The 15370-nt window shown below is 40.0% G+C and overlaps 1 protein-coding gene across 1 annotated transcript in view; it reads right to left on the bottom strand.

Annotated features, from left to right (window-relative positions):
* TMPRSS9 (transmembrane serine protease 9) overlaps positions 1 to 14869 on the bottom strand; it is a 124065-nt gene extending 109196 nt beyond the window's left edge. Inside the window, exons 1-3 of the mRNA XM_078668825.1 lie at positions 14738 to 14869; positions 3787 to 3828; positions 478 to 594 (exon numbers count right to left, since the gene is read on the bottom strand). Coding sequence (XP_078524951.1) covers positions 478 to 594; positions 3787 to 3802 — 133 coding nt within the window. The 5' untranslated portion in view covers positions 3803 to 3828; positions 14738 to 14869. The remainder of the gene's footprint in view (positions 1 to 477; positions 595 to 3786; positions 3829 to 14737) is intronic.
* Between the last annotated feature and the right edge of the window lie 501 nt (positions 14870 to 15370).

Here is a 15370-nt window from a genome sequence, read left to right as displayed (position 1 = left end):
AAAACATAAGTCAATTCCAAAATTCCAGAAACGTTCCCTGTTATTCTACAATGTATTCCCAGGTTCCATTAAATATGGGATAGCCAATTGTTTTTGAATAGACACAGGGTTTACAATACAGCCTGGCTTTCAAGAAGAAATGAAAAATCTTTCCACAGTGTGCATTCACCTGTCCCTCAGCTCCACCTACCAATAAGATTGATTAACCAAATAGTGACATTCATTTTACACTTCATCCTACCAAAGACAGCCAGATGGGGGATATGTCCTACTTAAGGTATTACAACTCTCAAATGAAAAAGGCTCCACTTCATGGCCATGGACACCTCAAATAAGTAATAAAGCAGCGTCTAAATATAACACAAGTATCAGGAAAAAGAAGTGCTTGAACTCAGCCTCTCAGAACATTTGCACTGAAACATATATATTTCTGTCATCCCATCAGAGTTGTGGCCACGTATTTTGCAAAATACTTACTGCAGTCCGCCTCGTCAGAGCCATCGGCGCAGTCCTCCGCACCGTCACACTCTGGGTTCTCTTTCGTGAGACACTGGCCATTGTGACAATTGTACACCTGTGCAGTGCAACCACCTGCTATACAAATGGACATCAATTAGTACAGGTACTCCTGTTCAATCCGATGCACAGAAACTCTGGTGTGGCTACAGTGTTCAGGACCAGTGTAATATCAGAGCGGATGCTGTACTGACCACATAGACAGGAGTCTGATACAAAGACAGATTGAGGAGAACCTCTGACTAGGTAAAGGAGTTCAATTTAGATTCATTCTGTGCAAACATTTCATATGCGGATCTCTGGAAAAACATGCATTGACATCATGACCCTTGGTTGGGAATGAATGACTTTGTTCCTTTGCTTTACCAAACTTTCACTAACTCTCTAGAATAGACTGCAATTTTATTTCTCCAGCCATCAAATTAATGTTATGTTTAAAACAAACAAAAATGGAGAGTTCAAGCAGAACCCCAGAGTATGAGTACAGACATCCTTTACCTTCAAGGACCTTTGGCACAGCATCATTTTTATCCCACCCTTACACATCACACATCCATGATCGAAGCATGCCCTTAGTACGTTTGATGTGTGGCCTAATGATATTAATATGAAGTGTTGCACTGGACATCATTATTGAAGTGCATTCACTGTAGAATTACAGAATTCATACCGGTGTGCCTTAACTCATTAAACGAGATTTATACTTTAGGTGATTGAATAGAAACCATCCTCAAATATATAGAATGCGATTACTCTAGAAACTATAATGGATTTATGTACTGTGGGTAGTAATGTTACACATACTTCATATAAAACGTACTTCTTAGCGATACTTACACGAGAATTATTAAAGATTTACTGTATGACACATGCAATATGAATCTAACATACTGACAAAAGTTACATTCATTTGTGTTTAAACGTGCACACACATATGTGCACTATTGATTTAATATGTTTGATTTGCCTTTACTAGGCCTCTTTTCCATTCTGCGTAAAATAATGTTTTCCATTTCTGCTGATATGACTTTTCCCTTGCAGGAATTTAAATGCATTGTTAGCGAAAGAGAGAGCCTGAGAAGAAGACCTTGACAAAAGAACCTGGAGAGAGTGTAAACCGAAGAGTTCTATTCAGCAATGTTACCACATGGGTTTGGTGGGGCATGGATGATTATGTTCCCATGTTCAGTGTGGGATAGCTTGCCGATGTTTCACTTTACAATGTGAGAAAGGAAAAGGACAGTGGAACCCCTGATGATGCAAACAGAGGGGTACTACCGGAGTGATTTTACTTTTAGTGCAAATAACAGTAGTCTACAATGTCTGATGCAGGAGCACTTTTCCTTGGACTTTGAGAGGCTTTGACCTCTATTCTTATTCCCTTTGGTTCTTCCTGAGAGTGGCTTAGGCTACTACTCAAAAATGTCCCTGACCCAAAAGGACTCTTGACCGAGCTTCGGCAATGCCGACACCTTCCTATACTTCATTTTTCTCCCTACCCGTACTTCCCCAGTTGTTTCTATTTTTCTGCAGTTCACGAAATTTTGAGATTCTTTAAACTAATCAACCATTCTCTTACTTGGGACTTTTACTTAGACAGTTTTAGATTTACTCATGCATAGAAGAGAGGACTGAAAACTCTTCTCTGAACACCAGATTCTAATGTTTATCTTTTGTATTGTAGTGACTGAACTTCTTGTTTGTTCAATACCGGTATGCCTAAACTCCTTTAGGAGGTTGGGTGTCCCAGTTGTTATTCTGTATCTTTACATCATGGTCCTGAGATTTGTGTGCCTTAACTTGATTGCAAATTTGTAACATTAGTTCCAGCATCCAGGTCTTTATTGTGTAGTCAAATGGGCTACACTGTTATCCACCTCTCAGTTGGATAAAAAGATCAACCATAGGATGAATGGTAAGAGGGTAGGCCCAATACACTGCATCACATTTCATGCAGCACCCTGATAGGCAGATAAGGTGCTTAATGTGTGCCGATTTCTGCTAGTGGCTGTTAAATGCAGGAAGTTCTAGGAACCAAGACCTATTTTTGATCAGACTGACTCAGAATGCTAAACAGAACTGGAGAAAGAAGGAAAAGAAAGATGGAACAAAGACAATGGGTGAAAGCAGGGGTAAAATGAACTAAAAACGTGCGATCGAGAGAGAGGAATAGTAGGCACTTGAAGCAGGAGGCGGACTCAAAGCGATGCAGTTTGGGTATCTTTCAACCACACATTCACCAGCACTATTGGTGCAAAAAAAGAAAAACTTATCCCAGCTTCATTTATCATTTTTTTTCTTTCACAAATTAAGTAGTGGGCAAAAGTACAATATTTATTACAAACATCTATCTGCATTTTGCATAATGACACATTTTGCCAAGTACAACCTTAACAAAAGATGAAACTTTGGCCCCCCCAATGAAATACTGAATATTGCAAGTCCTATAAATATCCGAATGGTGCCAACACCTCTAGAACTTGCTTGGTCATTGCTGATCATTCAAATACCTGAAGTCTATGGCAAGTAACCATTTTTATTAGCAAAGATGCTACTAAACCCAGCAGTTGCATATTCTTCTTATAGTTCTTGCCAAAAGTAATCATTAAATGCCTCAACAGCAAATATGTGCATTTTGAACATTCTTCATGCCCCTCTTTATTGATGTCAAGCTCAGTAATTTATGCCACTGGCAGAGGAGTATTGAAACATATGGGACACCCCAGCCCGACCACCTCCACCCACCTGCTACAGAAATTAGACGGACAAATGTCAGTCGTTATATGCCATAAACATCTTGAGTACAAAATCTCAGTGCTAGGAGTTTCCATGGTATATACTGGAATTGGGTCGCGAGTGGTGAACCCAAGTGCCGCAGGGCTTTGCTGGTCTGATGCAGTTCTTCGGGTATCCGTATTGCATCATTTTAGAGTCATTTGTATAGTAAATGGGCATCTCGAAAAAATCTAGCATAGATGGAACTCTTGTTGTTCAGCATTTGATGCCCTTAATAACGTTTGAAATCAAATCCTGTCTTGCTTTCAGTGGTATCCGTCCATTCCAGCAGCATGGGTTTCAAGGACAATAAGATACCACATTTGTTAGCTCAGGCCTAGCTTATAACTTAGCTTCTGCCCAGAAATGCAGTATGAAGTCATAAGGTGTGCCTAAACACTCAGGAAAAACAGACTAAGCTTATATGGTTGGGATGAAACTTCAGAAAATGCCTATACTGTTTCATGTATTTTATGGGCAACAAAAGCAACTTACCATACTTCAAGGCCATCGGCAAAACAGCGACGCTACTTGAATCTACAAATAATACAAAAATCATAGTTTAGTCATTGAATAGGGACATGACGTGCATGGCATAGCTTTCATAAACATGTGTATATGGTGTTACATACAGCGCAGACCTTGCCTCATGCTAACATGATTACAGCCTGGGTATAGTACAGTAATTTAGGGCCTAAAAGACAGGCTTGTTCAATAGTAACATTTCTCAGCTTTACGTTGCTCTCTTCCTTCTTCCCTTCCTATCTCTTTTTTCCTTTTTCTTTGTTTCTTTTTTTTTTCTTCTTTCTCATTTTAAAATCTTAAAAAGCTCTTGCCCTTATGTACATTTTGATTTCCCAGTTATGGGACTAACTTTGAAAGTATTAGACTGTATTAACATTTGATTTTTAACTATAAATCATTTACTTTTGTAATGATGTTTTACTTTGTTTATAAATTGCAATAAAGCTCTTTAAACAGAAAAAAAGGGATGTCCCACTCTCTGCATCACCATGATTTCACAGTGGCTTTGCAAAGATAAATGGCCTTGCTCTGTTCCAAATCACAGGGACTGAGAAGATATAGTAGAAGTGGCTTCTCTGGGATTCCTGAAATTTGAACAGTTATTGGCATTATCTCAGTGTATGTGAAGCACAAGGCTAGCATGAGCAAACCCATCCCAACTTCATAGACTGCCAAATGAAGTAAATCTATAAAATGCATTGTTAATTGATCCAGATCAAGGCAGGTGGATTATGTGCTAGGGGGATACTGAGAGGATTCTCTGATTCAGGCATTTTTTGCAAAAGTATGACCGTTTGCACACAACTCGTCATTGATATACTAGAATAAACTACGCTGTACATCAACATCTTTTAGGTAGGGATAAGACTAATTATTTAGGGGTGCAAGATGTGTGATGAAATATGACTGGGGTACATTTAGCGCACCCTTTTATTCATACTGTTTACTATGCTTATAATAATCATGGAAAAAATGCTTACAATAGTAGTCTATTTGTAAAATACCCAGAACTTGTGTGGATTTTTGGGATTGTGGCTGGGCTCTCCATATTCACCGGCATATAAGAGATTCTCTAACAAGTTTGTCTAACTCCTAATAACTCTTTTCTCATGAGCAGAAGTTTTTTAGAGGGGTGAGATGCATAGCCTAGTTTAATTTTCCTCTGAAAAGGTTGAGCTTTCTTTTTGGGGTTTAGGAGATTTGCTGGGTGTTACATCCAATATTTCAGCCTTCCTATGGCTCTTCTACGAGTCAACTTTAAAAATGGGGCGGCAATACTGGACGGACAGGACCGATATTGAGTGGTCTGTCCATTACATAACTTGTAACTAGGTCCTTATATGTGACATTTCATATTAGCAATCTGATTCAACTGAATACCAGCCTTTGTGGAAAAATATTGCTGCTTACTACTCGTCAGAGATTATTACAGAGAGGACTCCATAAATCAGATATGATTTTATGTTATCAGTATTTGTATACCCTATTTCACGTGTTTGTATGCTGTAATGACCAGAGAGAGGGTAGTTGGGTACCTGGGTCTTAGAATCTGGGTAATGATTGGCTGGTATTTCTAGAATCTAGTTTAACTTAGTTTAACAAGAACAGTGTAGTGATTCCAGATTCAGTGTCATTTCCACCTGCATCCAGTGTTTAATTGGTGCAGGAGTTGGTCAACATTACTCATTTTTGAAGACGTAACTTATTTTTAATCTTCCAACTTTGACACAGAGCAGGAGAAAGAAAAGGTAGAAAGGAGGAATAGAAATATAGTAAAGCACCGGCAAAGGAATAAAGCAACAAGATGGAAAAGGACCTGCAAGAGAGTTGGGGAAAGGATGCGTAGGATGATGTACGAAAGAGGCCATAGGCGAAATCAAGAGTAGACAGCCTTGGAATCCGAAAACCCCACATTTGGTACGGCTGGCAGCGGGCTTAAAAACAAAAAACTTTGCGCACCTGCATTTATTTTCTTACAAATGAAGCCCTCCCTGCTTCCCAAAAAAATTTAAGATTTAGAGACCTACTTTGTGGCTTGTGTTTATTAACTCCTTTTTCTGTATGAAATCTTATTCATACAGGTATTGCTAGTATAGGTCATCTTTGTAGCATCCTGGATTTTGAGATTCCAAAACAAACCGTGACTGAGGCCGTAAGAACTAAGATGGACCAAGTAAGTTGTATGAGACGGATGCAGCTTAAGACCCTTTCCTTCAAGCCTCACTTCCTACCACCATCAGTTCTCACTTCATTTCTTTAATTCTAGTTGTTTGTTCAGGCGATTCATAATAAAACAAAACAGAATTAGTAACAAGCATGTGTGCCAATTACTAATGATCAGTAAAACTTTCCTTCTGCCCGTTTGTATCCATTCGACATGTATGCTCTGTGTGTGTACTTCCAGAATATCAAATTTTAAACATAGTGCTATAGAAATGTCAGACAGAACAGAGAAACAAACAAATACTGGGAATATAAGTATATAGGGTAAAAATCTATTTCCTATACTAACTCCACATATATACACTTTGTCTATATATATATATATATATATATATATATATATATATATATATATATATATATATATATATATATATATATATATATATATATAAACTATATAATCATGGTATGTAGCTGTGTGTAAGGAATAGTGAATTTCTAGTTTCACATGACTGTATGCACACCTTCACAATATTTTGGTACAGACAGATATCTGTGGTTTTTGTAACATATTCTGACATAAGACTCGGTGGCTTGTACAGTTGTAAGGCAATTATATTTTTGATGGACTTTTCAACAAACAAAATTAAAATAGCATATAAAAATCATAATTAGATTTGTGAAATTGTGTAATGTTTTTACAAAATGTTCTGAAATTATGCATGTAGCATTAACTTTTTTTTTTACATTAAACTGAGTTACATTTTCTATGAGAGGTCACACTGAGTGATAAATATTTTGAATGAAACAGACATGAATAAGGTTTGAGTAGAATACATCTCAGCAACACATTTTCTGCGTGAACCAGGTTCCTGAAGGCAAAAATTATGCAAATTGTTTGTGGAATTTAAAGCGCATTCAAAGTAAACTTCAAGAATTTCCCAGATATTGTCTGCAATCTTAAAATGTTGCCCCGGTCTAACCATAATAAATTTACAGCAACTAAAAACTTAATGAACAGGAAAATTAAATGCCTCCTTACTTTAGTCATCATGTTCCACATTAACCAGTTGCAAGCTGAATCTTCCAAACAGGTCAGATGACCAACGAGGTATTATTTGCTACTACCCTCAAGAGACGAATATTCACAGGTATCTGAACAATTTTTACTATTATATATTTATTACTTAATGTGGGAATGGATTATATGGTTGTGTTTTTAATATGTATTTTCACGTAGGTATGAGTAAAATCTAATGATTTGCAGAATGTGAAATATTGTTACTTCAGTTGATGCTCTTGTTCTCTACCCATCAGTTTCCTTAGTCTCTTTTCCTTACTCTTTCCTTCCCTTTTTTATTTTATTTATATAGTTAATTATACTTTGTTGGTTTATAAACCTATTTTGCTGAAACTAGTAAAATGGTTTATGTATTACTGCACCTTGATTTTCTGTTATTGCTGTTGGTTTATTTTGGATATCCATTGTCGTTCGCTTTTCATTATATTGATTGTATGCCTTATTTTTTCTTTTTAACATGTAACGAAGTTAGTATTATCAATATTTACTACAGCTTTTTAAAATGGATAAAAAAATTCAAAGTTAGGACAATTCAATGTAATATATTGTATCCCACTCAATTAGACCCACCACTGTAATAAGAGGAGAAAAGGTATTTTTCCTCCTATACCCGTTAATAAACACAGCTCACGTAAATACATCCAGCTCATATCAACCCACCACTTTAATAAATTAAGAGCATAAAAGTTTTACCAACCCACTGACTGCTAAATAGACCTTTCTGAAGTTTCTTATACCACTTTTTTAATATCATGTTATGAATCATTAAGAGTGATTGAAGAGACGAGAAAATCATCAAGGGAATAATAATATGCAGCTGGCGCAACAAAGGAATAGCGAAGGCTCTTTAAACCTGCCCTTTTCCATGTCACTGTTGACTGAGGTGGCTCTCATTTCCCATGGCCGAAGAGACAAGGAGACCACAGAGAGGGAGCCACCAGGCCCCCTGAAAAGGAATGGAAAGTGGGATGACAAAAGACTTCGGGGAAGAGAGGTTGTGTTTCACTCTACAAAGAGAACAGAGTAGGGAAGGGGTTAGCTGGACAAAAAGGCCAGGCCATGAAATGCAGGGGGAAGCTCTGTTAATTCAATGGCTTCCCGCTATCTGTCTGCAGGTGCTCTGATCCTATCCAGAAGAACCCACAGGTAACTTTAGCTTTATTTAAAGTGGTACGGCTACCAAAACTCTTCGCGGAAGGATAGAATTGTTATTTCATCGCAACATTAGGATTCCAGCCCGAGTAACGCCTGTCTTGCAGAAGCACATACTTTAGCATGTGTCTCCTGGCATGGAAGGACCCCCTAACAGTTTTAAGTGGATAATTTATATAGTATCAGCCTCTCATTCATGTTGAAAGGAAGTACCTGGATTTTATTGTTTCTTGTTGCATGGTGTTATCTTGTGTTAATTTTGCAATCTGACCTGATAAATGCCAACTAATTCCTTGCTATGGACTAAATGAAGCTACATATGTTATTAAAAGGTGAATACTGTTTCCTGCATTAACCTGTGAAATACATTGCATCAGAGAAAGCGGTCAATCCTTCTCCTATAGACCCTCGTAATAGCTGCAATTAATGTTTGGGACTAACAAGATAGTACTGTCCATGCAATTGCTCAGACAAGATGCAGGTAAACGGAAAAACACTATCAAACGGTGTGGAAAGCCGCAACCAACCTGTAATGCAGAAAATGGCTCAGAGGAGGCAGTAATACCTAGAGAAAGTCTGCTCAACATCAACTCAGGTGCTTTTCAAATGGCAGCTGGCTGAACTACTCAAGACCAAGCTGCTTTGAAGGGCTCCACCTCTCCCACCCCAGCCCCCACTGGAATGATCTATAAAATAACCCACATGTCAGTGGCTTGACACCTGGTAATTCTAATGACACCCCAAGTCCAAAATACTTTGTGGGGAAACTAGTGTACCATTTGTTGCAATACTAAATTCTACAAAAACAATGCCCGTAGGTGTGATATTACTGGTTCTAGGAGTATATTATGTATATGGTCTTTTAGCATTCAAGGTGTGTACACACTTCACAGCCAGATGGGATGAGTTTTGCCAGATGCCAAAACAGCAAAAGACGTTCACCACCTTTTCCATGTTGCAGGGAATTACTACTTTCGCTCTAGAACAACCCCGCTTAAATGTTTAACTTTGCTTAAGCAGGTGTACAAGTAGTCACCGCATCTGGAACTACAGCACTCTACCAAGGATCACGCACTTCGCCCACCCCACCACTAATTCACCAGATGTTCCAAGTCCCCTCTCCACAGGAACATTGCGGAGTTGCATATCAATGTCAAAAAACACCTTAACAACTGGAACCAGTTTGCAGATTTGCTATTATATTACTTAAAACCACCTTTGCAGCGCCTCACACCAAACTTCAAGATGGCTTGTTGTCAGCATTTGCTTTAAAGTTGTGACTTAATGTCTCCCTAGTGGGGTCTCTTTAAGCAGAACTGTTTATCTGCCAGTTGTCACTTCTGTTCATGAATCGGGTACTACGCCCATGCTCGATGTCATCGGGGAGTGGTCAGAGAGGATGGTATAACCTCTCAAAGTGCCCAACACTGTAGAGCCGAAAGTGCCATCAGCTAGAATATAGTCTTTTCTCATGAAGGGTCTATGTATGTTACAAAAAGTCGCTTTTTTGTTTTTAGGTAAAGGACAAGTTTTATCTACAAATGATGGACACCCCCTTTGTCTTCTTAGGGGAAAGGGAGTTCGTAAACAACTTTTTACCAAGGGACATGAATAATGATAACCATCATGAAAGAGAAAATCACCCAATAAGAATGCGACTAAACTAAATTAGTGGTAGCAAGATGAAAGAGTGATTATTGGTATTCAAGTGTTGTCATAATAGTTCAGTGATTCAAGCTCATTCCAATTATTTCAATCCAAATCAAAAAGAGGTACCAGTGCACAGACCGAACATACTTGTTCTATTTCAACAGTAGTTGTTTGCTTCTTCCATCATCTTTAACTCACTCGCACTGGCAAACCCGACATGTCTGACTTCAATGAGTTAAACAGCATTTGTGCATGAAACACGTGTGAAGTGTTGTGTAAATAAAGAATGACAGAACTCTTGATGGACTCCGTAGACCGGTGATGTAAGCGTTGAAGGATAATGAAGTGAATGCAGGTTTAGAACATTCGAGTACTTGCTTACACGCTGAAGAATAAAGACGTGTATAACTACTCTCTGTGTGTCGTGTAGTTACTGTCGAGTGCCTGGGTAGTACGTTACAACTGGCGATGAGTATGGGATAAGTAAACTGTCGATCGACAGTGCTCTGCCAGAGAATTTGTTGTGGTCCAGTAAACTGCTTGTGTGTACCATGTGTGTCACAGTCAAAGTGCAGAATCGACGCGGGCACCTCTGGAATCTCACCGCAATGCCAGCCAGTGTAAAACTTTCGAGGAAAAGAAAGCATCATTTAAAATCTACACATCAGTGCCCAGAATCAAATGAAAAGACCGCAAACAGAGGTACCGGGTAAGAGGGACAATGCTAAAGGCGGGTGCAATCAGGTGTCGAAAAGCAGCGTATTGGGATAAGCCAGTGCAAGTTATTATGTAATCTGATGTGCTATGAAGCAGAGATCAACCCTGTGTTTACAGAGATATTTAAGCGCAAAGCCAATGGAATATCATAACGTTATCTGCTCATCATAATCATTCGAACAAGTAAAGACTTGTCTACTTACTAAAACAACTAAAGAGTGGCATCATACCACAGCCTGCTGTCAAGTGGCCCCAGATGGAGTGCGAGGTTGTGCTTGCAGAGCTGTCCATAAACCAAGCTGCCCACCACCAAAGCTGCCAAGTTAGGGCTCAGAACAGCTCTACAGATCTCCATCAAAATGAAGAGCTCTAATGGAGAGCAAGGGTGAAGCCAAAGCTCCGTCAACTGTCGAGTTTGACCCTGAAGCCAGCACGTCACAAGGCTCTAGAGATGGTTTGCATGAGCAAGTTCACCAAGAAGCGGTCGAATGACCACTGCTGTCCGTCAACGGTTATACTGCTGCTTTCTTAAAACCGCCATCATAATTTGATACTACCAAAAAACACAAGATTGGCAATAGATGGACTGCTTGGATAGAGACCTTTGAGGATTTCATGGATGAAGCAGATGGCAAAAGGATCATCAAGTATCTGGAGAACATGGCTGGTGAATGTGTGAAAGAAGCCACAAGATCGTGAAGTGACGTACAATCAAATCAAAGCAGCCTTGAATATCAAGTTCAATCCAGTGCCAAATGTAGATTACAAAAGTTACATCTTCATTCAAGAACACAAGAGAGTAGGTGAAACTATCAATTCATTTGTTGTTTAACTGGATCTCCTTATAAAGTCCTGCAAGTTCAATGAATTTAATGATGAGGAAGCTACATGCCTCAGAGTGATAGATGGATGTCTGTCAGATTCCTTTCGCTGGCGAATGCTGAAGGAATCTCTGAGCTTACAGTAAGTCATCATGCTGCCTGAGCTAAAGAGCGTACTAATCGACAAGCGGCTGACACGGAGGCCGAAGGTGCCCAGAATGCGTCAGCAATGAACATGAAAAGTAAGCCAAAGCATAAAGCTGAGGGACGCAAAGCGATGTCTCCACAGAAAAAGAAAATGTGCTTCAGATGTGGATTGTCGTTTTCACATAATGGTAGATGTCAGGCCATTGGACAGATTTGCAACGGCTGTGGCCAAGTGAACCATTTTGCGACGGTTTGCAAGGCGCAGGGAAAAGTAAGTGCGGCACAGTGTGAAGACAAAATGGCCAACCAAGCGCTGCATCAATGATGTTTAACGCGTTCTCACAAGGCCAAGCACTCACACTAAAGGAGTCAAATTAACACCAAACAATTTTGATCGTCATCGAAATCATCGTCAAAGAGTTCCTCAGTGTCGGTTTCAAGTGAAAGTGGCAATGATAATTGTGCAACGTCTATGTTTACTTTAGAGAGCATGCACATGCGGGACTATGTTTCGCTATAAGCGACTTAGTTTTGTGTATCCTCTGATGCAGAACTTTTCCACGACGACATTCGCCGTATCATACAGCCGGTTGTAAATGCCTTCCACTATTCTGATGGAATATTTATCTTCACAGCTACTTGGAAAGGACATGGCAAAAACTCGCATTCAAGTATGTTTGCTAAATGATGCTAGTTTGACTTTGAATGCTGACAAATGTTCATTCCATGAGACAAAATTGAAATTCTTTGGCCATATCTTTTCTGATGGGAGAGGACACCTGACCCAGCTAAAGTGCAAGTGCCATCTACTGCTAATGCCCCACAGGACATTTCTATGTTACGTTCATCCCTTGGAATAGCCACAGCTACTGTTCTAGATAGGTACAAGACTTTGCCATGGTCAGCGCACTATTACGAGTACTGATGAAAAAGAATGTTGTGTTTCAGTGGTCACAGTAGTGCGCGGAAAATTTCAAGAGAATCACGCAAGCCATTGAGAACGCCAATAAAATGACCTATTTTTATCCCACGCTTCATACAGAGTTTACAGTTGATGCAAGCCCTGCCGGGTTAGCAGTGATCCTTGCACAGCACAATGGACAGCCTAGTGCCCGAAGGCATATCGATGCTTACGCCAGTAAAAGCTTGTCACAAACTGACCGTGCTTATTCACAACCTGAGAAAGAAAGCTTGGCAGTGATGTGGGCTTGTGACTATTTCTATGTGTTCTTTTATGGAAAGCCTTTCACCACAGTGACTGATTATCAAGCACTATTATGCACCCCAAAAGCCAAGATGCCTCCTTGTATTGAACGTTGGGGTCTGAGATTACAAGAATACAACTACACAATCATTCACTGTCCAGGGAAAGATCGAAATCCTGCAGATTATTTTTCAAGAGTGCCATTACAATGCCCTGGTGCCCTGTCTAAGACGGCTAAGGCCTATGTAAATTTCATTGTAAATCAAGAACACTGGCTACCAGGTCATTAGAACAAATGGTCACTCCCACAAGCCAAGGTAGTGCATGCTGAAATTGAAAGGTATTATTGCTCACCCATCTTGGAATCAACACTTTCGGCCGCTCACCAGTGACAGCGAGTATTTAAAATTCTGGAATGTAAGAGATGAACTGTCTGTAACTCAGGAAGGCCTCATCTTGGGAGGTACACAAACTGTAATTCTAGAGAGTCTACAACAATAAGTAATTGAGGTGGCCCATGAGAGACACAGTGGAATAGTTTCCCCAAACAGAGCTCTTCAAGACAGTCTGGTTTCCTCACCTCGATGAAAGGGTTGAAGAGAGTTAAAGGCCTGTCATTTATACAACTGTCTCTCATCCCACTTTCCTCAGCACCCTTTAAACATGTCAGAATTACCTAACCATGCGTGGAAGATCATTGCTGTCGATTTCTTTGGTCCTCTTGAGAATGGACACCATCTAATGGTCATAAATGATGAATACTCCTGCTTTCTATTGGTAGAAGGTCTTTCATCCATCACTCATGAAAAGGTTATTGAAAGATTACATGGCATCTTTGCAACATGGGGTGTCTCTATGATCTTGAAATCTAACAACGACCTGCCCTTCAATAGTCGAGAGTTCAGAAACTCTCTCAGCCCACTTAATGTAAAGCATCATAAAAGCACTCCTTGTTGGCCATGGGCCGATAGCCTTGTAGAACGATTCAGGAGTACTCTAAAGAAAGTTGTGCAAAGTACTACATAAAGAAGCTCAACCTCAAAGTTGTTTTGAATACTATTCTTCGAGCTTACCGATCGACCCCTCACTCGACTACAGAGGAAAGCCCTGCAACCGTAATGTTTGGAGAGCCATGAAGACCAAGTTACCTCAATGGACCAACCTCAGATCAAAGACTGTGAAAGACATTTGCACAGAAGATCCTTGCCACAAACAAAAAATGGAAACCTATGCTGACAAGTGACGTCATGCAATAGATATCACTTTCAGTAGAGGAGATCGAATATTAGTTTGACAATCTAGAAAACGAAAATCTGATGCTCCCCTCGAGGCTGAGCCCTTTACTGTTTCAACCACCAAAGGACACATGGTGACTGCCCAACATCCAGAGAAGTCCCTCACTAGAGATCCTTCTCACTTCAGACATGTGGCTCATCACTCACCAAACATCGATGTCACTGTAGAGACCGGGTCCAGACAGACAGTTGATGATCCTGCATGCACTTTCCATGTGTGGCGTGGTCACTGGTGAGTGCCTAGGGTGGGTAGGATGCTACAACATGCAAGCAGCGTTTGAGAATCTTGTGTTTCCATCTGTTGCCATTTTAAAGCCAGACCTATTTACATTGTCAATTCTTTTTCTTGCTTCTATTTCTACTTGACTGAGTATCATGCTGCCATAGCTCCACCGGTCGCTGTTTTGCCCTTTTACGTCATTCGCTGCTCTGCAGGTGCACAGATCAAAGGAAGCTTCAGAAGACAGGTCTAGGAAATAGAAGGCCCTTTGTCTCAGGGAATGACGTCTAGCCCCTAATCAACTAACCTTTCTACTTGTTTCTACCTTTACAAAATTGTTACTGGCTTCAAATCAAATGTGATTGAATCCCTGCTGTTGGTGTGCTTTCTGGGTATTTTTGTTCTTTTAGGAGGACCTGATGTCCATTTTCCGCTACAGTAGTTTAATGATAGATGGGTGCAACTTACCGACTAGGGTCGCGGATGTGATATAGCCATGCGGAGTAATGGGGATTTTGTGGTCATCCAGCTGGGTGCCCAGGCCCTGGGCGAGGGTGCCCTCAATCAAACGGGGGATTTCAGAGAAGAACGTCTGCCGGAATGCCAGACTACATGTGAAAATTACACTGTGATTCCCGTTTCTGAAACAGAGGCAAAAATTAAGCAAAGTTAATGCACGTACCATGCATTAAGGATACAACTGCACTAAAATAAGTCCCTGCACTCTAAATCATCCATAGCACTCATCCAACAACCTAATAAGGCCCATATCCAATGCACGATGGGTCACCAGAAGTGGCTGACCTTTTGTTTCACTTGGTCCCCACCTCCGCAGCATTATCAGTAGCTGAGCACAGCAACTGCAATAGTCTTGAAGATAAGACTGCAGATAAATCTTTTTGAAGAAATACATCATGCCATCTGCCATCTATTCCCACTGAACACACCTTGAGGTGGTTTAATTAGCATTGCTGTGTCACACAACATAGCACACATTACATAAGCATAACATGCATTTGTAAAGAAAATGTTCAATCAGAAATGTATCTTGATGCAGAATCACAGATAGTCCATTGTTGCTCTGCTCAGTGATACAATTTT

This window comes from Lissotriton helveticus, chromosome 12, assembly GCF_964261635.1.
Source record: "Lissotriton helveticus chromosome 12, aLisHel1.1, whole genome shotgun sequence".
Lineage (NCBI taxonomy): Eukaryota > Metazoa > Chordata > Amphibia > Caudata > Salamandridae > Lissotriton > Lissotriton helveticus.
This window is presented reverse-complemented; position numbering and strand designations above follow the sequence as displayed.